At 42.5% G+C, this 23,300-nt stretch overlaps 1 protein-coding gene across 1 annotated transcript; it reads right to left on the bottom strand.

Annotated features, from left to right (window-relative positions):
• Nucleotides 1-2,218: 2,218 nt before the first annotated feature.
• On the bottom strand, nucleotides 2,219-6,828 carry LOC104347627 (alpha-1-antiproteinase 2). Its single transcript, XM_009952713.2, has 4 exons — nucleotides 6,180-6,828; nucleotides 4,897-5,167; nucleotides 2,958-3,105; nucleotides 2,219-2,413 (listed from the first exon to the last, which is right to left on the bottom strand). The coding sequence occupies exons 1-4, from the start codon at nucleotides 6,826-6,828 to the stop codon at nucleotides 2,219-2,221; spliced, it is 1,263 nt and encodes a 420-aa protein (XP_009951015.1).
• Between the last annotated feature and the right edge of the window lie 16,472 nt (nucleotides 6,829-23,300).

Here is a 23,300-nt window from a genome sequence, read left to right as displayed (position 1 = left end):
ACCACTCTGTCTTCCCATGGCTGGCACACAGCTACTGCATCATTCGCTGTCCCTGTAACCTCTCCAACACATTTTACAAACATAGGGAGATCATTTAGGAGATGCAGTGAGAGAGGAAGTACAAGCTGTGGAGTGCCTGTTCTGGTAACAGCATGTCTGCCCCTGCCCCTCCCACCTACAGCCCTGTGGGCTCATTTTCCTGGAATATGGGAGGAAAACAGAATTCTTACATGCTGTCTGTGAGAGGACCGAGATACTGAGGGTAGGCAAGAAATCAGTCTCCTTCCCAAAATATAGATTAGCAGCCCACAGAAGCAGATTTAATTGACGTGAGGGATTCCGTTTCAGAGAATCACATGGGGACAACCTCCTAGTATGCTGGATTTCTGTGTATATGTCTCCACCCACTCCAAAATGGTTTACAAGGGAGTGAGCAATATTTAGTTTTGCAGCTGGCACAGGTAACTGTGTGTCTGGGACCTCTGTTTCTTTCACATTTCTTGATGTAAACTGAGGATCTCTCTACTAAAATCAGTTATGTCAGCTTTTCAACCGGTGCAAACTGGAGTGACTGTAGGGAATTCAATACATAGCTAGGGATCTCACCTCTTTGAGCTCTCTCATCCCTAAAGGTTTTACTGCTGCTTTGCTGAATGCCTGCTTTAACAGCAGTTAACAGTAGGAAGGATAATGGATAAGACCCTATCTATGCTGCACCACACAGTCATATTTCAGGAAGACAAGAAACCTGCTCAGTCAGACAGGGTGCCTTATGAATTATTGCTGCATGGATGTCAGGCCACAAAGCCACCCAAACAGATGGAGATGAGTGCAGGAAGGAGCCAGGAAGATGATGTAGTGCACATGTATCTCTCTCACTGAGAGTCCTGCCATCAATACTTGTGAGTTGTTCATACATTTCTCTATACAGAGACTGTGTCTAGTCAAAAACCACCATCAAGCACCATGTATGAGAGTTAACAGGAGCTTTTTACTAGGAACACAGAGCAGAAAGGGGGCTTTCCTTTTGACTGTGAAAAGGGAGACAGCGCTTTGCACCAGACTGAAAAAAATTACACTTGCTTTTAGTTTCACAGAGGGCACACAAGACCTTGCTGAAGCTGTGTTAGCTTCCCAGGCTGTTTGCCTGCTCCCAGCATGATTCCTGATGCCGTAACACCATTTTATCCCCTTCCAAAAACCACAACTGTAGGGAAAATGGGGGCAACCGCTCTTTCTGGTACGTGTTGCCAAGGCAAGTCTGTTGAAAGTGTTTACCAGCCAGCCCTCCAGTTGCCCTGTGTCCTACCTGGGTGCCTGCCACCACTCCCTGAGCCAGGTGATCTGGTTATTGGGTGCCTCCTACCTGCTTTTTTGGCTGCAAAAGGACAGCACTTGAAATACCTACAATTTTCTAGACCTCATTATACGTTTTCCACAAATCTCAGCTGACAGTATGCTTGTGTAATTGCCATCCAAATACCTCACCTGGTTATACAGCTACACCCTCCTTCTAATCACTGATGGACACATGTGTAAGAAGTCAGCTACTTGCATAGGCTATCTAAGTGTATCGAATTGGCAATAAGTTGCTGAAAGTCTTCATGTTCAAGAGCAGATTTGATCCTCCTGCTCTGTTTTGAGCTGCAAGAAACTCAGGAAGATTTGCTGCTAGATTGATACTAAAAACAATAAAAGGTTTCTGGTGGAGTAAGCAGGTTCTTTCTCTCTTGAAGACAGCTTTTCACATCCCCCATGCTGTCTCCATTAGAATCTTCAGTTTCCCATGACCCTGCATTGTTGATCCAACTCTTCCCATCTCTTGTTTACTTACTTATAGTAAATTACAACTACTTCTGCTTTGTTTGCAAGACTGTTAATCATTTTATCTGCTATTCTGGCTGACAACCACATATTAAGCAGGAGACTTCCATTGTAATACGAATGTCTCTCTCTGAATGCTGGCAAATCTTAGGTCTTTCCTTGGCTTTCAGTCAAGTAAAAAAGGCATTCTTTGTTAGCTGAATTTAAAGCATTTTCCTTGCTTCCTCTTAAGCAAGTGTCATGGTCAATACCAATAGTTTTTGATAATGGCATAGAATGAAAACTCTTGCTAAAAAAGAACGATGTACTAAGCAGGTACAAATGGAAATAAATCACATCACGCAGTTTCACATCTTCTTTAATCAGTAATAGCAAGCAGAATTCATATGTCACTTCAGCTAGTGATAGTTGGGTTAACTATTTTTCCTATGAAGAGCGTACTGTTTGTATCTCTATCAAAAATCAGCAGGAGGAAGGGGTGGTTGAATTCAATGTTTTGAGGAAGAGATGCTGTCATTATTTCAGCAGCAGTTGCTGCTGCTGCCTCAGTACCAGTCTCATCAACATCCAAAGCAGCCTTATGAACAACCTAGGAAGAAAGAAAACAGTCATTCTGGGCAGACAACAGCCACCTGAGAGATGAATCAGACCCTTTTTAAAGCAGTCCTGCTTTGAGGATCCACTGAGAAGTGAGTAGAGGCAGCAGATATATGAGTTATGTTGTTGTCATGGCTGCTTTAAATGAGGACCAGGACAAAGCTACAGAAATCTCCTCAAAGAAAAAGTCCCAGACTGTTTTTACTCTGTACCAAAGACTGGATGAAGGATGGAGGCTCCACTTGTAAGTTTGTCTGCATCTCTGAAACCGAGTCTCCAGGGTGGGAGGACAAGCCGCGGTGTGCTCAGGATCGTTAGGGGCTGCCATCAAGGAGCCGGGGGCTGGTGTTTTTCATGTAGCAAACTAATCTGATCTCCACTGTCACTGAGGGCCAAGCTTGCAGACTGAGGCCAGGGAGAGCCCAGCTGCAGGCAAGATGGGAGCTGTATGTAGCTGATGTTTCTGGATGCTACCACAGAGGCATTTTCCTGCATATTGGTGAAAGAAAGGAGAGGGTCAACAGCCATGGACTTACCTTAGAAATCTTCAGCTCTGGGGTGCCAGTGATGCCAGAGAGATCTGCCTGGTCAGTGAACACATCCACAATTCCCATCTTGCTAAGGGCATTTGTTATCTCATAGCTCCCAGAAATAGAAAATTTGGGGAAGTAGAGGCTCAGCAGGCTGTTAGGCAGAAGGGAAACACAGAAGGTGGTGAGAAGGATTTTTCACTGAGGCAAATGATGGTGAGAAAGCTGTGTAATTTCCACGAGTGTCAAACCCCAGGGGTTGGACCCTGACTGTACAATGAGCACTAATTCAATTGCTGTGCTTCTGATGGTGATACAGGCGCTATTATTATTATCATTATTATTAAAAACAACAACAACTATAATATCTATATGGTGTTTTGTTTCAGCAAATCTGAGAACGCTCTACAAAGCAGGACAGTAACGAGAGCCCCTGTTTACAGCCACAGAAGATGAAATGCAGAGGTGATAGCCCATGTCACTCAAACAGGTGGAGACCTGAAGTGGGGCACAGACAGAGTCTGCTTGGGGAGAAGTGTGGCAAACCCCAGCACTTCAAAGCAAAGTGGTGTTTTTGGCATAACTGGCATTTGGCATGGCTCCAGGGGAGGTCTGTGCCCTGCTGCCTGCACTTTTGGACACCCTATCCTCTAATTGTCTTCATCCCATGGGCTGGCCATGATTGAGTTTGCCTTTGTGAGCTATCTGTAGGTGTCTCCTGCTTAATGTGCCTTCTGCTGGATTTCTCTTCATGCTCTGTCTAGGGATCCTTGGAGCCACTAAGTCACCTACTGCAATGTAGCTCAAGTCTTTTTTGCTCTCTCACACAGAGACAGCTTGAGTTGAATAGCAAAACAGAGAGGATCCAAACCCCACATCTGTAGCCTTTATGTGATACTGCCCAGTACATCAGAAGATGATGGGGCCAAGTGTATTAGCACTGGCATCAATGTAGTAGTAGAACTGAAATTATCATTTTGTTCTTACAGCCTCTCCCATGAAGAACTTCTTATTCCTATATTGATCTTGAAGGAACTTGCACCAAGAATTCATTTAGATAAGGATTTTCCTGATTTTGCAGCTGAGAATGATACATTTTTATTTTTCATATTTGAGGTATCATGATATTAGCTCATATCCAATTTGCTGCTCATTGTGTTTTTATTAGTTGTGCTGGCATTTCTATAATGATGCACCGAGAATCATGAGTGTGAACTGCACAGCCGCCTTAGTTGTGAATCAGGGCAGAGCTTGGTAAATTAGACACGTATTAACTTGGTATTACTCATCTGCTGGTGCTAAGATCTCTTCCCTCCCAGTCAAACAAAGTGTTAGCTGATGTTAGTTTCAACGGTAGGAGCTAACAGAACCTCATTAGATTTTTATAGTTTCAAAACTGAAATGCCAGAAAATCAGGACACTCACAATTAATCACCAGACTTTTCTAACAACCACTTTGTGCTGCAATGGTTCTTGTAAGGAAGATATTTGTGTAGGATGTATTACGGCATGTATTACTACAAAGTGTTTAAGTTATGGTTTATTTAATGTTTAGACGTATGTCTGAGTCACAGTGTGTCAGTGACATATGAGAGGTAAAATTCATTAGCTGAAATCTCAGTATAGAAGATTTGCCTTAGAACTGCCACCTTCCCACTCAGTCAATGGACTGTTTTAGAAACCAATCTAGGTTTGCTATTTGGGACTCCTGGAAGCCCATCAGGATGGTCTCCACTGCTGGGGGGAGCAAAAAGTCACTGAGGCATCAATAAGAGAATAGTTAATAGTTAAATACCAACCAACTGCATGATTTTTACAGCTAGGGCACATAAGCTGAAAATAATCCACTCAGTTCCCAGAATCAACAAGTTCATAATGTTTGCATTCTACCCCGCCAAAAGACTACAAATCTAGGTGCTGCTGCAGCTGGCTGGCAGAAGATTACCTCTGGAAGAGATGGTCTGACCATTTCTGGACGGTTTCCTTGACCAGAGTTTGCTCTAACTGCTTCATTTTCCCTTTTGCTGGCAGAACCAGAAATGCAGTAGCACTCCCATTATAATGAAGCCGTACCACAGTGCATGACAGCTCCTCGTCAAAATAGAAGTCGAATCTGCCCATCTGGTGCATCATAGGGACTTTCACAGTAGTTTCAGCATCCACAAAGAACTCCCTTTCTTCTGTATGGTCTCGTTTAAAAGGCTTTTCCCAGTTGCCTAATACAGAGGAGAACGCAACTGAACATTCCATGTCCCATCCCATCACAAATTGCATTTTCTAGCAGTAATAATACTAGACTATTACTATTAACGAGTAATAATATTCACCTATTCCTCCATTTGTTAAATTCAGAATTTTCAAGTTTTAAAGTTTGAAAATCACAGTAAGGCAAGAATCTTTCACCCGCTTAAAAGAGTGCATTAGATTCCAGTTTCACTTTATTTTTCAGATGCCAGTAACGAACAAATTAGAGATTTTCTTTGTACCTACCACTACTTTTCTGTGCAGGTTATCTAAGTGGCCTTTCTGTAAGTTGTCATTTAAGGGCTTACCTCACATCATCTGTATACTTATACTGTATGCATTTCATTTCTATTGACTTGAATCATAAGGCTCAACTTGTGCATAAAACTAATATAGGATCTCATATCTGAGTGCTGTTATGTCAGGCTTAAGAGCACATCATCTAACCCACATCAGAAACGCACCGTGTTTCCACTTTGTCCTTAAAATGTTCTCCCCTGTTCATCACTAGCTTCTTCCATATATAAATATGTTATTGTATATACATAAAGAACTCTGATAAGAAAGAAAAGGAAAATGTAGTAAATTAGGCCATTGAATCATGCATACTTTTAAAGGGAGGCATTGAAATGATTAGGTCATGCATGTGTCTCAGCACCTTCACTGAAATTTAGAAGAACATGGGGCAATTGGAGTTATGGCTAAATCCACAAAAGCGAGCTCAGGCTTCATGGGAGGCTGTGTCTTGGAGCAGAGCTCCTGCACCTGCCATAAAGAGAATCAAGCCTGTGTGGCCCCTGGCTGCCTCCCCATTCTGAGCGGGGTCCTACCACCTCTCCACCACCTCCAGTATGCCATTAGGGGCTCTTCTGGCCCAGCAAAGGCCATTTGAAATTTCCCCCAGAGCAATTTCCAAATGAGGTAGCTGACTTTAGATCTGTTAATAAGAATGAATAACCTGAATGCAAATCCTAGAGGACTTACCTTTAAAGAACACAAAGCTAGCCAGAAGCATTACAGTCTGTGGATCCATGTCTTTGACCAAATTAGTAATTTTCCTATGTGTTTTCCTCTGTACATAATCATTGATCTGCTTCTCAGCCTCTGTTGGATTGTTAAAGTCAGTGGTAAAAGCCTCCACCTGATACAGAGCTTTGGCATCATCTAAAAACCCTTTCAGAGGTTTCAGCTTCTCTGTTAGAAAGATGGCGTTCCCCATGTTGAGCTGGACCCCGCCCTCAGGATGGCTCAGCATGTGGATGAGGTTGTGGAAGCCTTCATGTATCTCTTTCTCCTGAATCTCTGTAAGGTTGAAGGTGAGTCCTTCCAGGATCTGAGTCTGAGTGACTGATCTAGCCCCTAGGGCCAGCATCGCAAATGCAGTGGAGATGCTTACAGGAGAGAAGAAAATGTTCTTATTAGGTGCCTCCAGTGTAACCTCTTTAAAAAATTGAAATGCAAAGTCAGCATTGTTTGGCACTAGTTTGAGGCAAGCGATCGCTTCACCTCCATGATGTACGTGGTGTTTAGGTTCATTTGGATCATGTCCATCGTGGTGGCTGTGTAGGAGCTGACCGTAGGCAACAGCATGAAGCCCAGCCAGTAGCAAACTTATGTAGAATGTGGTCTTCATCTTCTTGTATTAAAATCCTATAGAAAAAGGAGAAACTATCACTAAGCTAATTAAGTTAATTAAGTAGAAATAGTTATTATGTCATTCCCACTGAGTAAAAAAATCTTATCTCTTTCTTTTATCCTCAGTTTCCATGTTCTTCAACTCTTGCCAGATTTTTTCTTTTTTTTTTTTTTTTTTTTTTTTTTTTTTCCCCAGGCCTCCTGGCAAGTCTCTGCCAACTTGTTCTGCCACCCTAACCCTATATACCTGCAAAGGATTAGCTGAATACACAGCACCCTCAGCAGGCCAGAGAACGGAGCGTATCCCACCTGAAAAAACTGTGGCTAATCACTGGAGGGCTGAGATACCAGTATGCTTTTGACACTGATGCTCCAAGATAATTCCTGGAAAGTGCATTGTAGAAGAAGTCTGGATGTTTTGTGAGTAAAGGGAAAAAGAGGAAATTCATGCAAGTGTGCAGCAATGAGCAGCTACATACAAACAGAATTTGAGCAAGCAGCTATGAAGGACATCTTTAAATAAGGTCATTGATAAGGCACCCTATTTCAAGAGAGGACAAATGGCGATGGCTGTTTATAGTAGAAACAATATAAAGCCCTATGTCTCTCAGGAATAGGTGCTCTTTCTTTCTGAATAAAAATATAAATAAGAACCTGAAGTAATGTGTTGTCCCTTAATAGACAAATGAAACCATTGGAGTGGGTTCATTTTCAGCACAGCAGGAGTCAACGTCACTAACAAAAACAAGGCCTTGTTTTTATCAAATGCTCTACTGGTGAAGGGCAATACATTTATCAACCTGTTATGGTCAGTTGTGGTGTCTACATTCCTTGGCAGAGATGACAGTCTGCATTGTTTAAGCTCTTACAAACGGACCTCAGAAATGTGGATATGAATGTCCCACTGGGCCTCATTTCTGAGGAGGAATCTAGGGCAAAGAAATGGTGAGAGAGTTGCAAAGGATTTGGGGAGATAATGAGCCAGATTTGCTAAAACTTGTGCAAGGAGAGACATATTAAACCAATTGCACCTTTCTGCTCTGGCATGATTCACCTTGAGAGACTCGTCAAAGTGCTATGCTTACGGTCCTGCTTTCTCCATAACATCAGAGGGAGCAACTTGTATTAGTAGTTGAATATCCAGGTATAGTTAGACCTGCATAAAAATAACAAAATATTTTCAAGCTATAATTAAATATTCGAACATTTACATGTTTGATATAAGTATTTCTAAAAAGCAGGCCTATTTGCAATACACCTACTGTGTTACTGACAAATGGAAGAACCATAAGGGTTCTTGGTAACTACATTTTCAGTTACTCTGCACAGTAGTTTCAAATTATAGTTTGGCCTCCTCTGATTTTGACATTGAAATGATACTTCTCAATACATCTAGCTACTTGTAACTCGACATAAGAGCTCCAGTTCTGAATATTTAAAACTGCTATCAGTGAACCAATGTATTAGTCAGACTGAAAAGAAATCAACTCCCAAACAAAAGCATCAGGGCTAAGCCTAATCTATTTCTACATATCCAGCAGGCTGATTCAGAGGCTGCCGCTGGATAAATTATTCACTGTGAACTATTTACTCAGCTGCAGTCATAATTTATTAAGAATAACATGAATACTGAAGAATGAAACATTTCATTTTAAACATAATCACCACCTGTTCCCTATCTCATCATATTTAATATTTATAACAAAACACAGCAGATAGATGGTTTTTTCTATACACACACTGAACTGCCAATTTCTATATATTTGGAACGCAAAGCAGACATGGAATTTAACTGACCTGGCCTCAAAATTATGGGTAGTCGGTATAGCATGATTTTACCATAAGGGTTATGTAAAATATTGGTTACAGTTTTCTGAAGGTTTTTTTCCTATCCTGATATTTTTGCTCTATGTAGTTATGACATGTTTGCATTTTGTGGTTAATTTATGTACTTTCATGGAATTAATTTCATGCTCTGAATTCACAGATAATTAAATACAACCCGAGTCTGAATCATCCATCTGTTACTCGGTACTGGCCAATCACAAACAGTCAAGAATCATGAGTCAGCCCTCACAAAAATCTTGATAATGGTGGATTTTAAAATCATAAGATTATAAAAGCCTCAGCAGCTGCAGGGTTTTTTTTGCTGTTTAAGCCTTGAAGATACAAGTGGCTCACTCTGTTAGGCCCTTCTTTGAAATGTGAAGGTACTTTTATAATAGAATTTGCATCCTGTAAGCCTTTAGAATATGATTGATATTCACTATTTCATTTGATATTATTGTGGCTTCTAGGTTAGCAAGTGATCAGCCAGTGATAAATTGACAACAGAGACCCTTTCAGTATGAAGCAGAAGATGCAGATTCTCATATAGTCTTAATGATTGAGAGATTTTCCTACCAAGCATACTTGCTAACAATTTATGAAAAAAGCAAAGAGCTGAGAACCTGTGCTGAAAAGCTCTTAGTGAATTACCTATCTGAAGGGGCTAGTTTTGCAGGGAGCTTGCTATCTTAAGACCTTTACTCATATAATCTCCAGAAAAAACAGTTTGTCCATAAGCATGGGAGTAGAAGTCTACGTTGACTCGTTGAATATCCTGGAAGGAAACCAATTCACCTCTCTGTCTTTTTTCTTCTCTTTGTCTATGTTACACAATGACAATATAATTGTGGTATTCAAGAAGGTTGCTTTCATTAAGAGCTTTCAATCAGACTAGAGAATGGCACAAGAGCATGCCAACACCTGGAGGACAGTGTTCCTTTAAGCAATTTATCTGTAATAGACTTGGTGGTTACACTTGTTGAATATATTACCTCTTCCCTATTACACAATCTTCCCTACCATGCAACCCAGAATGGCAGTACTTATTTGGACAGTAATTCTTTCTATATCCTAGAAAGAAAATGGAGAAAAGTGGGATTAGCTGAAGTTACCCTAGAATAATTTTACCAGAAGACCTGGAAGTGAGCTGGACTAATTTTCTGACTGACAGAACTTTTTTCTTTGTGGATATAGCTAATTTGTCCACTTTAGGGCTGATTTTTATCTCTATGATTTGGAGAGACAATTCTGAAGAAAATTTTCTGCCTTTAGAGTCCCTCTTAATAGTCCAGGAGAAGAATATTCATCCCATGCTACTCCCATAAGGGGTCCTCACCGATAATCTTGTTTCAGGCAACATGAAATTTTACACTGCTCAAAAACATATGAAAACACGAAATAGAAAAGCTGTTTGCTCACCAGATGGTGCTGCTTCCCTCCTGATTACTTCTAAATGAGGAAATCTGAGAAATCTCTTTCCTGAAAGCTGCACTGTGAGGGCACCAGGTACATCAAGATGTGGGCCCACTACCACCAGTGATGTCTGCTAAACTAATCTCAGCTGCACAGGGCCATATAAAAAAAAAATCACCCAAGTGCACAAAAAATTCACAAAAGAAATACTTGACTGGTCACATCTGTGTGTGAGAAAATGATCTCAGAAGCCTACTGTCCACGATCGCCTACTCACAGGAGCATCAATAACTCACGTGTGCTTTCCTGACTGGCCAGAAAGCTCTCTGCATACCTCATTGTATGTGCCTAGACAAGCTCAGAGGCTTTTGCAGACTGATCAGCTTGACATTTACTTCTCTTGTGATTCAGAGTTTTGATACCCTTGTGTCTGAGGTCCCTGGGAAGACCTCAAGCACAAGCCAAGGTCATTGGATTCTGCAGAGAATCCAACCACTGTGACTATTTTATTAAAAGTAGTTCCTTTTGCAGCAGAAACATGGAAGCCAAGTTTACACTGTCCTTTAGAAGTGTGTGTGACTGTTCACAGAGCTGTTCCCAGTGTCATCTATCTTCTGTAAGACAGCTTAGCATTGGAGAGCTCACCTAGTAAGCACACACTCCAAGAGTGGCATCACCCACTTCTAGGCCTCCTTTTACATGGAAACAGGTGAGCATGAGCCCTCACTCCTCTACCAGGCCACCATCAGTATTTGCTGTTGAACCTGAGTTACTGCACATACTCAGGGATGAAGCATCACTGAGGCCAGAAGATAAAAAAGAACCAGTGCAGTGGTGGGACAGGGGAGATTTTCTTCTCTCTCCAAGTGGCAGCAGTCCCAAGAATAGATCAGACCAGGTTCCCAGTTTCTATTTCCAATGTGCACCTGACCACTGCCTGGTCTTTGGCTCCATGAACACATCGGCCTCACTGTGATCTTAGCTCCCCTGAGAGAGATGAAACTGTTGTATACATGAGGGAAAAGAAATGGGGTATCACATTGCATATAACATTGAGGATTGATGGGGAAGCAGACCTTAGATATCCCATTCCCTAAGCAAAAATATTTCTTGTGACCTTGAATATAAAAATTGACAGAATTACTTAAAAAGAATCACCAATACAGCAAAAAAATAAAGCTCTAAGCACTGTCCTCGGCCTTTTAATGGAGCAGAGCCTATTTCCTCTAGCAGGAGGTACATCTGGGAAGACCCACTTTTAGGTGCTTACGATTCGCTGGCTCCAGAGACCACTTTGCTTCCTTGCAAGGCAACTAGACACCCCACTGTGGCTTTTAGATTCTTACTCCTCCTGTCAGCCACCTGACAATGTGAAGCAACTTCATGCCTAAACTGTGATGCCTATGTCCTTTATATCCAGCTGACCCAATAAAAGCCTCTTTATCACTGGAACAATTGCTAAGACAGATTTCAGTGTAAGATACAATCCTAGGAAAGACTTAAATCACTTGCATGCAACAAGAGGATGCACTTTTGAAATCTCTATAGGAAGCAAAATATCACTACTTACAGCAGCTTCCAAGGATCCTGCTGTCTTCACTAGGACTACCCTGTAGCTCCCTCTCTTATTTATACTGTCAAATAACATTATGAAAGCAAAGCGTTGTCTAGAAAACATTAACCAGGGCAGACAAGTGTTATTACTTTAGGAATGGTGCAGAGTAAACAGTGAAGACAATTTTTTAGGGGAGGCACCTGATTTTTGCTGTACATGCATGGCCAAACCCTGCATTTGCTTACAACAGTCATAGAGTTCTGTAGGTCCTCCTGCTGGGAATCTGGCCCCTCACTGCAGCAAATACTTCACATGCATCATTAACTTCTATAAACTGCATGAATTTATACATTAGAAGTACCGAAATGGGTAAAATTAAATGCATACATAATTTTAAACAAGAGCCCAAAGAAAAGACAACTGGATGCATGCTGCAGTCAGATCTCATCTTAGTATTTTGCACAGAGATATTTTGATGCCTCTATATCAGACTTTTAATAGCTTTTATTTGGCATATTTATTTTAAATGACCCACTACTTCTTAATTATCTACGTTGCCATTAATAAGGGCCAATTTCTGGGGACATCACTAGTAAACTCAAAGCAGTAGTACTGATGTTTGTAGTGGCTGAAGGTTGCTATAGAGATGGTGACTCGATGGCAGAGATGAGCACTCAGGAGCCAACAGAGCCCAGCACACCCCAGCCAGATCGGTGTCACCTGATACCTCATGCAGCAATGCATTGCAGGCTAAACTCTTGCCCTGTGGTCCATGTGTGTGGGCTGGCACAAGTTGCAGGCACTGCTGAAATGCAGGCAAAGAAGTGTCAGGCCAGTACACCAGGGCACACTCACACAGAGGTGGACCCATGTGGTCAGGCCACCTGTTTTACATGATCCCCCCAAACTCAATGCACCCATGGAGGGGCAACCACAGGGCATGTGCTAATGTGGGTATAACTGAGGGACTGGAGAAAGCTCACAGGTCAGTGCCCAGCTGAACACCTTCCACCCAGGAGGAGCAGCCCCTTGGGAGGTAGGGGATTGCAGAAGAAAAGGTGCTATACTTCACAGAATCAAAGAATCATTCAGGTTGGAAAAGACACTTGAGATCATTGAGTCCAACCGTTAACCTAACACTGCCAAGTCCACCACTAAGCCATGTCCCTAAGCACCACATCTACACATCGTTTAAATACTTCCAGGAATGGTCACTCAACCACTTCCTTGGGCAGCCTGTTCCAATGCTTGACAACCCCTCCAGTGAAGAAAATTTTCCTAAAATCCAATCTAAACCTCCCCTGGTGCAACCTGAGGCTGTTTCCTCTTGTCCTATCTCTTGTTACTTGGGAGAAGAGACCAACAGCCACCTCACTACAACCTTCTTTCAGGCAGTTGTAGAGAGCAATAAGGTCTCCCCTCAGCCTCTTCTCCAGACCAAACAACCCCAGTTCCCTCAGCTGCTCCTCATAAGACTTGTGCTCTGGACCCTTCACCAGCTTCGTTGCCTTTTGTACATTCTCCAGCACCTCAATGTCTTTCTCGTGGCGAAAATGTATTTTCTTGTAGTGAACATATCTTTTCTTGTAGTGTACTTTAAGGGAAGAATCTTTCAGAAAGAAAAGCTTTACGATAATGGGATAACTGTTTTGGTGGGCTTTTCCTCTGGGCCATTCCTTAGGGGTTAGGAGCAAATGGAAACATTTATTTTCCTCTGTTTTTCAGCATGTATCCTTGCACACATGAAACTATCAGTAGGTGCAGTGTGAGGGTTCCATGCATGTAGGGCTGTCAGAGCTGCTGCAAATCCTTTCTTTCATGACTTCTCTCTCCTCTGCGGCTGCCTTTCACCTGTGCAAAGGCAAGCAGAGCAGTTCAGTACAGGTTTTGATCCAGGCTGCTAGAACATGTGTTTGAACTGTTTCCAGCTGGTAAAACAGCAGCTGGGCACATGCAGCCTCTTTCTTTTTAAAGTAATAAATGAAAACAGCCTCTGAAGTTACAGAGCGTTACCTAGAGCATGTGCAGACTGAAGATGAATAATGCATGCACCAAGAGTCAAATGAGAACATAATTACAGAAAAAAAGTGCAGCTATGAGTGAAGTTACTGAGAAAAGTAAAGAAAAAAACAATTGACTTAATATGATTTCTTTTAAGAGCAGTTTATTTTTACAATTGAAAGTGCCTTTTACCTGCTGATGTTTCTATGGGAGTGCAAGAGGGAAAATGAATGAAACAAAATGTAATCCATATCAATCCTCAATGTTATATGCAATGTGATACCCCATTTCTTTTCCCTCATGTATACAACAGTTTCATCCAATCATGTAAATTATCCTGAAATTTGCAGAGACTCCGTTTCAATATTTGATAGCAGAATATGTTACATATGAACTTGCAGCTCTCTTTGTGCAGGCAGCAAGCTTATGTAGGCACTTCTCTGATGTTTTGAAATATAGCTTGTTAGCAACAATGCTGTTAGGAAACTTCCCATTTGCTCCTCTTGGTCTGGAACATTAGACGTCTTATTACTTCGAGCCCCAAGTTACTTTAGAGGTTTAAAAATTATTATTATTATTATTATTATTATTATTATTATTATTGCAAGATTTTAATAACACTATTTAATTTTCAGTAAGTTGGCAATGTTAATAAGAGTCATCCAGCATGAATTCATTTGGAAACAGGCTGGCTATAGTCCAAAAAGTATTAATTATTTAAATTAGAACTGTATGTTTGGTTCTCTGGCAAAGAAACACTTTCATCTTTTTAAAATATTTAACTAATTACCCTGAAAGCCATTTTAAAACGTGATGGGTTGTTGTTGTTCTGACGGTGCCCTCTGAAGTACAAAGAGCACAGAAGTCCCTCCTAGCTGATAGCGCTGAGATTAAATGTCAGCATGGAGCTGGTGAAGGCTGTATCTCTCTCTGTGCTGCCAGGCTGTGTTTACTTTGTGGAGCTCTGTCTCTTGCTGTGTTTCAAGGGGAAATGCACTCATGGTTACATGAGCAGTTCAGCAGTGACCTGCTGGAACAAGTTACCCACAGCACAAATATGGATCAGGTACAACCGTGTCAAATGTCTGCTCCAGTCCTTCCAAGTGAAGATACGGCAGACCTTCCCCTTTAAGTTTCTTCGTCCTTGATTTCATGCTGTACACTGGTCTTGCCCCCTGCCAGCCCCACACCGTAGGTCCAGGCTCACTCCAAGGTGGAGTATCTTGCTCAGACGTTAATTCCAGCCCCGATAAGGGAATGCACACATAGCACTGTCCCCTGAGCCACTGCAGTGAGTCCCTACCCTTGTTTTCACTCTAGCATCAGTTTCTTTCTGCAGTGCAGTAAAGACCCTCCAGGTCCCAAGGAGCCTCTGACTTTCCATCACTTCCAAAATTTGGCTTTGAGTCCGCTTCCTCCTCTTCTCAGGCTGTCGTTTCACAATTGCTTTAACTTGACCACAGTGCATCCTCTTCCTGCATCCCTGACACCTCTCCAGGATGGCCGTGGGCTGGAGCCCAGAATAAGTGGGGAGAGGCTGAAAGACCTGAGCTTGTTCAGCCTGGAGAAGAGAAGGCGAAGGCCGCACCTGCTGTCCTTCCCACGTAATGGATTGCATTAGAGAGAAGATGGAGCCAGAGGTGCACAGTGGTAGCGTGCAAGGCAGGGGACGCAAGCTGCAGCAAGTTAAGTGCAAATGAGATATAAGGAAAGTAATGTTCACAGGGAGGTGAAACACAAGGGCAGGTCACCCTGTGAGGCTATGTATTGCTGTCCTTGGAGGCACCTAAAACCTGGCTGGACATGGCCCTGAGCAATCTGAGCTAGATTCCAGGCTGGTGCTTTTGTGAGCAGGTGGTGGAATTGGATGACCTCCAGAGGTGCCTTCTAACCAGATTTATTCTACTTTGAAAAAAAAAAAGTTACTGTGAAACCATGGAGCCTCTGTCTCCACTCGTACTGCAGGTTTGCACCTCACCCTGCAGAGAAACCTGCCTCTGCTTCTCACCACATGACTCCAGAGGCTTTTTCCTGAAACCCTCAGCCCCTGGGAAGGTGTCAACTCCCTTGTCCTCTGGCATGCCCCAGCAGAACCAGTACAAGGCAAGCAGACAGCCTCCCTCCCGGCTGCCCGGACACAGGCTCTGGCAGAGCACAGCACACAATATGCACACAGGGAACAAACAAATCTGGTGGACCATCTGCCATGCTCCCAGCACGCCACAGCCATGGCAGGTGGCACACACCCCTCTGTGATACTGCCTGTGCTCAGGCTTGCAGCACTGTACAGGACTCTGCTTTTCTCCTTGGAGACTTCAAAAGTTTCCAGGACTGATCATGATTTCAGTAGGGATCCATGTAGCTGCCTTGATTTCTCTAGATCTGCCTGTAATTAAGACCTGCTAATAACATGCTTTTTAAAAGCCTGTGTGGGAGGGGAGAAGGAAAATGGTGAACCTTGGAACAGTCAAGCTTGAATGGGTTATTTCAAAATTAGAGGTAAGTTGCTGCCAAAGAAACACTTGATACTGTCATTTTCCTTCACATATCTCCATTAAGATGGTAATTTTTCAGATGTGTCAGTGGGGCGTTCAAGCAGTTTAGATTTAACTCAATTTGCATCCTTAGAGATGGAAGAAACATGACTGTGGGTGAACAAGAGGTCTGATTCTCTGCTATCTAGCCTCAGGACAAGATAAAATATCCCCAAAGACGAACTTGTGCAGTTGCAGTGGGGAGAGCTCTCTCTGATTATTGAAAATTATTAAATCCTTTAGCACAGAAGAAGAGAGTTTGGAAAATGTTCAAATGCATGCTAACTAGTTTATACATTTACAATTTTTTATTATCTGAGTAGACTTATGTTCTGCTTTCTTGTGCCATGAATAAACAATATATGTGAGTGGGTCTGAGAACAAATGTTGACAGTTCTCTAACTTTTATCCGAGTCAATTTCATTCCTCTCTGTGTCTGTTTGCAACCGTTTCCTCTGGAGAACCATAGGGAAGAGGAAGATTCAGTGAACCTGTTGCTTCTATGCTCCAGAATTACGTGGTCTGAACATAGTCAATGTTAGATCTTGATTTTGATAATACTTAGTTCTTTCATCAAAGAAAAGCCCTAGGTTTCTGCAGTTTTAAAATGTCTGCACGCCTCTTGCCCTCTGCCATAAGACAGATGATCCATAAGAGATTTAAATCCTGGAAGCTGCACAGGGAATGCCAACTTCTGCACATGCCCCATGGAAACACTTTCTTCTTTCAAATCCCTCCTTAAAAAGCATGTTACCTCTGCCAAGATGCCTTTAGATCTCTCTGAAATGGCTAGAAAACTGGAGACTGGCCAGTTACAGAAATATTCAGCAGACTGAAAACTAGCTCATTATTTAGCTTGATTTTAAACCCCATAAGTCTACCATCACCTGTGTGTTAGGCTGATTGCTCTAGTGTTTGCATTGCCTTCTCCTCCTGCAGAATCTCATTTTTTGTCCCATCCACCATCTATAGTGATTGTCATGTACTTAGACACCTCAGAAACATGTAGTATGGGATACTGCAGGTTATAAAATCTGGGACTCTTGGACTGGCTGTCACATGACAGGCACCTCAGCAGGGCACATTAACTGCAAACTCCTACAGTTAGGAAACACCAGGACAAAGGTGGCCATGCTGTGCTTTTTGGCCAGAGACAGAACTGCTGAAGTCCTGCTCCACTGACACTGATCTGATGTTACATTTCTCCAGAGGCAAAACTGGAGCCCTCATGTTCCTGTACCCGGCTGCCAAACCCTACCCCTGGGCTGCATTCTGCCTCCCCCTCACGTCATACCTGGTGTCTTTATACCAGTGATAATGAAAATATTGAATCTTCCTACACCCAGAGCACATCCCCCACAAAGCCCAATTTCTCCTTAATGCTGGATCACTAAAACATTTGAAAATGGTTTACAATCTCACACCAATCTTGTAGCATATATTTCTGTACCTTACGTAAGACTATGTCATGTAAGACAATAACTCCTCACCAGATCTAAATATAACCTAGCTATTGCTTAGCTAAGCTGTACTTTAGCTCAACTATTTCCTAATGACAAGGCTTGTTACTCTGTCATTGGAGGGGATTAAGTTGGTCTGATGTGGTTTGTTTTCGACAAAACCATTTTCATTTTGTCATTCCGCTTTTTTTCTTGCTATTTTCTAGATACTTTACTAATATTTCCAGCATTTTTCCAAGAACTGGAGTTGGGCTGAGTGGCCTGTAATTCCCTAACTCTTTTTTTCTACTTTTTTTTTTTTACAAGAAAGATACTTTTTATCCTTTTCCAACGCTCTGAAATTTATTGCTCTTTTTTTAAGGTTGGCTTGTTTTAACTCAGAAGCACACAGTCTCCCCTGTGTATTTGCAGGGGCTAGGAGGGACCTGGAGAGGTCAGAGGGCCTACGGGGTGCTCGTAACTGCGGTGAGGAGCTGGGGAAAGCTGTAAATGGAGTGAGATGCGTGTGAGGGTGACCCCCACATGCACCTTTTTTCTCTCCACTTCCCCAAACTACTGCTTGAGTAGGAATTTCACTTAAGTGTAAAGATAAAGTTGTGTCTGTTTATGCAGAACTCATTATAATCAATGCTGGCAGTGTTAACTCCTCCAACCGGAAGTTTTTAATTGGTAACAGATTAACCACCATGGAAATACACCTTAATAGCCACCTTCTGTTGTTGATGTGAACAGGCTTTAGTGACTGACTGTAATCCACACATCAAAGGTAAACAGTATGTATTGACAAGTATACAGTTTTCTGTTTCCCACAGATCAAGAGTGCTGCTGGTTGGCCTATCAAGAAATAAAGGGAGGCATGATATAATGATGCATTATTAACTTATTTTTCATCAAAACAAGAAAAAATTGCCTGGGTCTGGGCTGACGAAATGTCTTGTAGGTAGACAGACCCTTTCTAAAATAGGTAATGGGCTGTACCGAGAAGTATGTCCAGGTATTGCTCACCTACTTGGAACAGCACAATTTCAGTTCCCAATAAATCTCAACAAGATTGGGCTTCTTTGATGAATACTTTTGTCCCATTCATTTTGCTGAGTAGGTCCATTAGCTCATGCCAGTTGGACAATCTTGGGCTACACAAACATTTTCCGCTGCTCAGGAAAAGAAACCTATAATAAAGATTAAAACATTTATAATAAAGCTTAAAGCATTTAAGTGACTATTTTGTTTTAAATATTATAGAATACTTTTCATGCATATAGAAAAGTCTTTATTCATGACCACTGAAAGTTGCTGTTTGTATTGACAGGGAGACTGGTGGCAATACCTGGCACTTATACACATAATTAGGGTAACCAAGTGAAGACTTTGGCACAAGTTGAGTTTTCATGACATGCTTAAACATCTTAAACAGCTATCGGCTTACACACACTACATAATCACCCATCTGCTCTAGAAATGCTGTGCAATGAAGGTTATTAGTTCCCTACCCTCAACTTCAAGCTTAAGATATGCTGTGGTGATCTGTTAAACCCACAGAAGAGTATGGAAGAACACATAGGAGAGAACGCGGAGAAAAATAGCAAGGTTCGGTCTCAAAGAAGTGTGAAAGAGTTTCAGTGAAATTTAGTATGGAAAAGATTCAGTATGAACATTTACTGAAAACACAAATAACAATGATGGATGACTGAATATTACTATCTATTCCATTTCCCCATGGTGCATAAGAATTTTCACAGTACCTAAGTGGTAAGTAAGAGAAATCTCTATAAGAAGGAGATGAACTGGATGATCTATAGCATTCAACAAGGGGAAACTGATTTTTAAAATTATTTGCCAGATGATTTAGTCGTATTACATCTTTTTTTCTTTAGTAAGCACAGCATTAATATAGAGCTATTTTATGGCTGGTCAGAAAACCTGTTGGTGCTGAGGACCCACTGTTTACACTAGACTTGTTTTAGGGGAGTTTCCCTTTGGACTGGGTGTCTCCCAGCACTGAGCAGACATGCTGGGACCTCCTGGAAGGTATCACCCTATCCAGCTTCTCCCAGAGAGGTGCCAACTTCTGCCCCGGGGCTCTGGTGTCCCCAGAGACTGTTATTTCTGCCCTAAAGGCATCCCATATTTCTGACTGGTTTTGTTTTCTGTATTGCTTAGCCCTCCAGTCAAGGGAAAAGTAAGCAACGGTGCATAATTCAACGCTTTATCCCCATCTAAAATAACCACAGAGAAAGGAGCAGCTGATGGGTTACTTGTGAAATTTTTTTTCCCCATGGCTCAGAATTCCTTCTGGCCAGTTATCTTCTGTCCCCTCTCTTAATTTGTGCTTTATCAGGTGGGGTGAAAAATCTGCTGGCATTTCCTAGGGAATATAACCACAGGGGAAGGCCCAGCAGCTGATCACCCTCACCTAGGGTGTTCACAATACACTGTCCTCCCAGAGATGATGTACTTGTTTGGTGATCTGCAAGAAAACCCGCTTCCTCAGGGTGTTCAGCAAAGCTTTTCTCCAGCTGGCTTCTAGCAATTGAAGACAGAAGTGAAAAACTTATGTTTTCATTGTTTGTCTTCATCTCCAAAGAGAACAAAATGCCAGGTTTTCACATTTTCTCTCTAGAATGAGAACTGAAAGAAGAGGCAGGACATGTATATTTTGTTTCAGGAGTGTATACTGAAAAAAGCCATTTAGTCTCTCCCAGAATAGGAAATTGAGTTTTGATTTGCACAGACCAAGCAAGTCTTCATTTCAGCTTAAGCTGTTCATGGCTCACTGGGAAGCCCTCAGTCCACATCCATGTTTCAGCTAGTCTGTGGTGCCCAGAGATAGCCTGGCCTCAGGAAGGGTCAAGACAAGCCACTCTGCCCTGGCAGCGGGGTGCAAGGAGTGCAAGAACTCATCCGGCTACCACAGCTCACACGATGCATTGCACTTGGTCAAATGGATGCAAAACATGCTGCCAGCTGATACCAGAGAAAACATTTTGTTTTGATTTTCCTGAGTGAAGTTTTTGCCAGCTTATACCTGTAGCCATTAAAAGTATATATTTTGATGTAATTATATTGGTCTTGATGAAAAGAATGGTTCAACTTAAATCTTTTTCACTTGTCCTCTGGTATTTTTATTGGCATCTGGACTACATTTGGAGATTGCAGTGTTGTATTTGGGAGGATTACACAAGGCTGAATGCTGTTTTTCTATTGGGGCTTCTCCATTGTGGCATGTTTTCTGCAGAATCAGAAATACTGGGGCATTCTGAAAAAAATGAAGCAGCTATAGTTTATAATGATCTTCGCTATAATATTTAAATAATGTTAAATATCGTGCCTACAGGAAAGATGTGGAGGGACTCTATCAGGGAGTGTAGTGATAGGATGAGGGATAACAGTTTCAAACTGAAAGAGGGTACATGTAGATTAGATATTAAGAAGAAATTCTTCACTGTGAGGATGGTGAGACACTGGCACAGGCAGCCCAGAGAAGCTGTGGCTGCCCCCTCCCTGGAAGTGTTCAAGGCCAGGTTGGATGGGGCTTGGAGCAACCTGGTCTAGAGGAAGGTGTCCCTGCCCATGGCAGGCGGGTTGGAACTAGATGACCTTCCAATCCAAACCATTTCAATATTTCTGTGAATATTTTTGCCATTATCTTTGTATTTTTTCTACCTTCCTCCTTCTGACCAGCAGTACTATCTGGAAATTTTGTAGTTATTTGTAGAATCATAGAATTCTGCTTAGACAACCTGTTCCTGTGTTTCATCGCCATGATTTTTAAAAGTTTCTTCCTTATATCTAGTCTAAACCTACCCTCTTTTAGTTTAAAACCATTACTCCTTGTTGTATTGCTACAGGCCTGACTAAAAAAGTCTGTCCCCACCTTATAAGGCCACTTTAAGTATTGAAAGGCCACAATATGATCTTCCTGGAGCCTTCTTTTCTCCAGGCTAAACAACCCAAACTCTCTCAGCCTTTCCTTGTAAGAGAGGTGCTCTAGCCCCCTATTCATCTTCGTGGGCCTCCTCTGGACCCACTCCAACAGGTCTGTCTTTCTTATGCTGTGGGGCCCAGAGCTGGATGCAGTATTGCAGGTAGAGTCTCACCAGAGCAGAGTAGAGGGGGCGAATCACCTCGCTTGACCTGCTGGCGATGCTTCTTTTGATGCAGCCCAGGATACAGTTGGCTTTCTGGGTTGCAAGCACAAGGTGCTGGCTCATGTCCAGTTTTTTGTCCACCAGTACCCCAAGTCCTTCTAGGCAGGACTGCTCTCAATCCCTTCATGCACAGCCAATATTGATACCGCGGGTTGCCCCAACCTGGGTGCAGGACCGTGCACCTCATGAGGTTCACATGGGCATACTTCTTGAGCTTGTCCAGGTGCCTCTGTATGGCATCTCATACCTCATGCATGTCGACTGCACCATTCAGCTTAGTGTCCTCTGCAAACTTGCTGAGGGTGCATTCAATCCCACCATCTATGTCACTGATTAAGATATTAAACAGTACTGGTCCCAGTACAGACCCTTGAAGACACCACTTGTCACTGATCTCCATCTGGACATTGAGCTATTGACCACTACTCTCTGGATGCAACCATCCATCCAGTTCCTTATCCACTGAGTGGTCCATCCATCAGATCTTTATCTCTCCAATTTTGAGAGAAGGATGTTGTGGGGGACAGTGTCAAAGGCCTTACAGCAGTCCAGATAGATGACATCCATAGCAGTTTTGCTGTCCACTGATGTAGTCACTCTGTCATAGAAGGTCACTAGGTTGGTCAGGCAGGACTTGCCCTTGGTGAAGCCATGCTGGCTGTCTCAAATCACCTCTCTGTCCTCCATGTGCCTTAGCATAGCTTCTAGGAGGATCTGTTCCATCATCTTCCCAGGCACAGAGGTGAGGCTGATAGGTTGATAGTTCCCAAGGTCTTCCTTTCTACTCTTTTCAAAAATGAGTCCAATGTTTCCCTTTTTCCAGTTGCCAGGGAGTTCACCTGACTGCCATGAGCTTTTAAATATCATGGAGAGTGACTGGCAACTACATCAGCCAAATCCCTCAGGACTCTGGGATGCATCTCATCAGGTCCCACAGACTTATGTATGTTTAGGTTCCTCAGATGCTCATGAACCTGATCGTCTCTTACAGTGGGAGGCACTTTGCTCCCTCAATCCCTGCCTTGAGGGCCATCCACTTGAGAGGTGTGGGAAGAGAGATTTTCCATGAAGACCAAGGAAAAAAAGTTGTTGAGTACCTCAGCCTTCTCCTCCATTGCTACCAGTTTGCCAGGCGTGTTCATTGGGGGGACATGCTTTCTTTAACCCTCCTTTTCTGGTTGATATACCTGTAGAAGCCTTCTTATGACTTTCTGCATCCTTTGCCAAGTTCAGCTCCAGCCATGCCTTGGCCTTCCTGACCCCATACCTACACAACTAGGCAGCATCCCTATACTCTTCCCAGGATGCCTGTCCCTGCTTCCACTGCCCGTGCATTTCCTTCTTGCCCTTTAGTTTGATCAGCAGGTCTTTATAGTACATGCTAAATACTGTATAAAACTACATATGTACTATATAACAATACAATTCTAATTCTATCGTACATATGCAATACAGCTCTAAGATCTCCATGGTGACTGTACATTATGTATGCTCTTGGGAAGTGTGCAGTGATAATCCCCTGCTGGGTCTTG

Source organism: Leptosomus discolor, chromosome 3 (assembly GCF_034619465.1).
Source record: "Leptosomus discolor isolate bLepDis1 chromosome 3, bLepDis1.hap2, whole genome shotgun sequence".
NCBI classification, from domain to species: Eukaryota; Metazoa; Chordata; class Aves; order Leptosomiformes; family Leptosomidae; genus Leptosomus; species Leptosomus discolor.
Note: the sequence above shows the minus strand (reverse complement) of the source record. Positions and strands in the feature narration are given on the sequence as shown.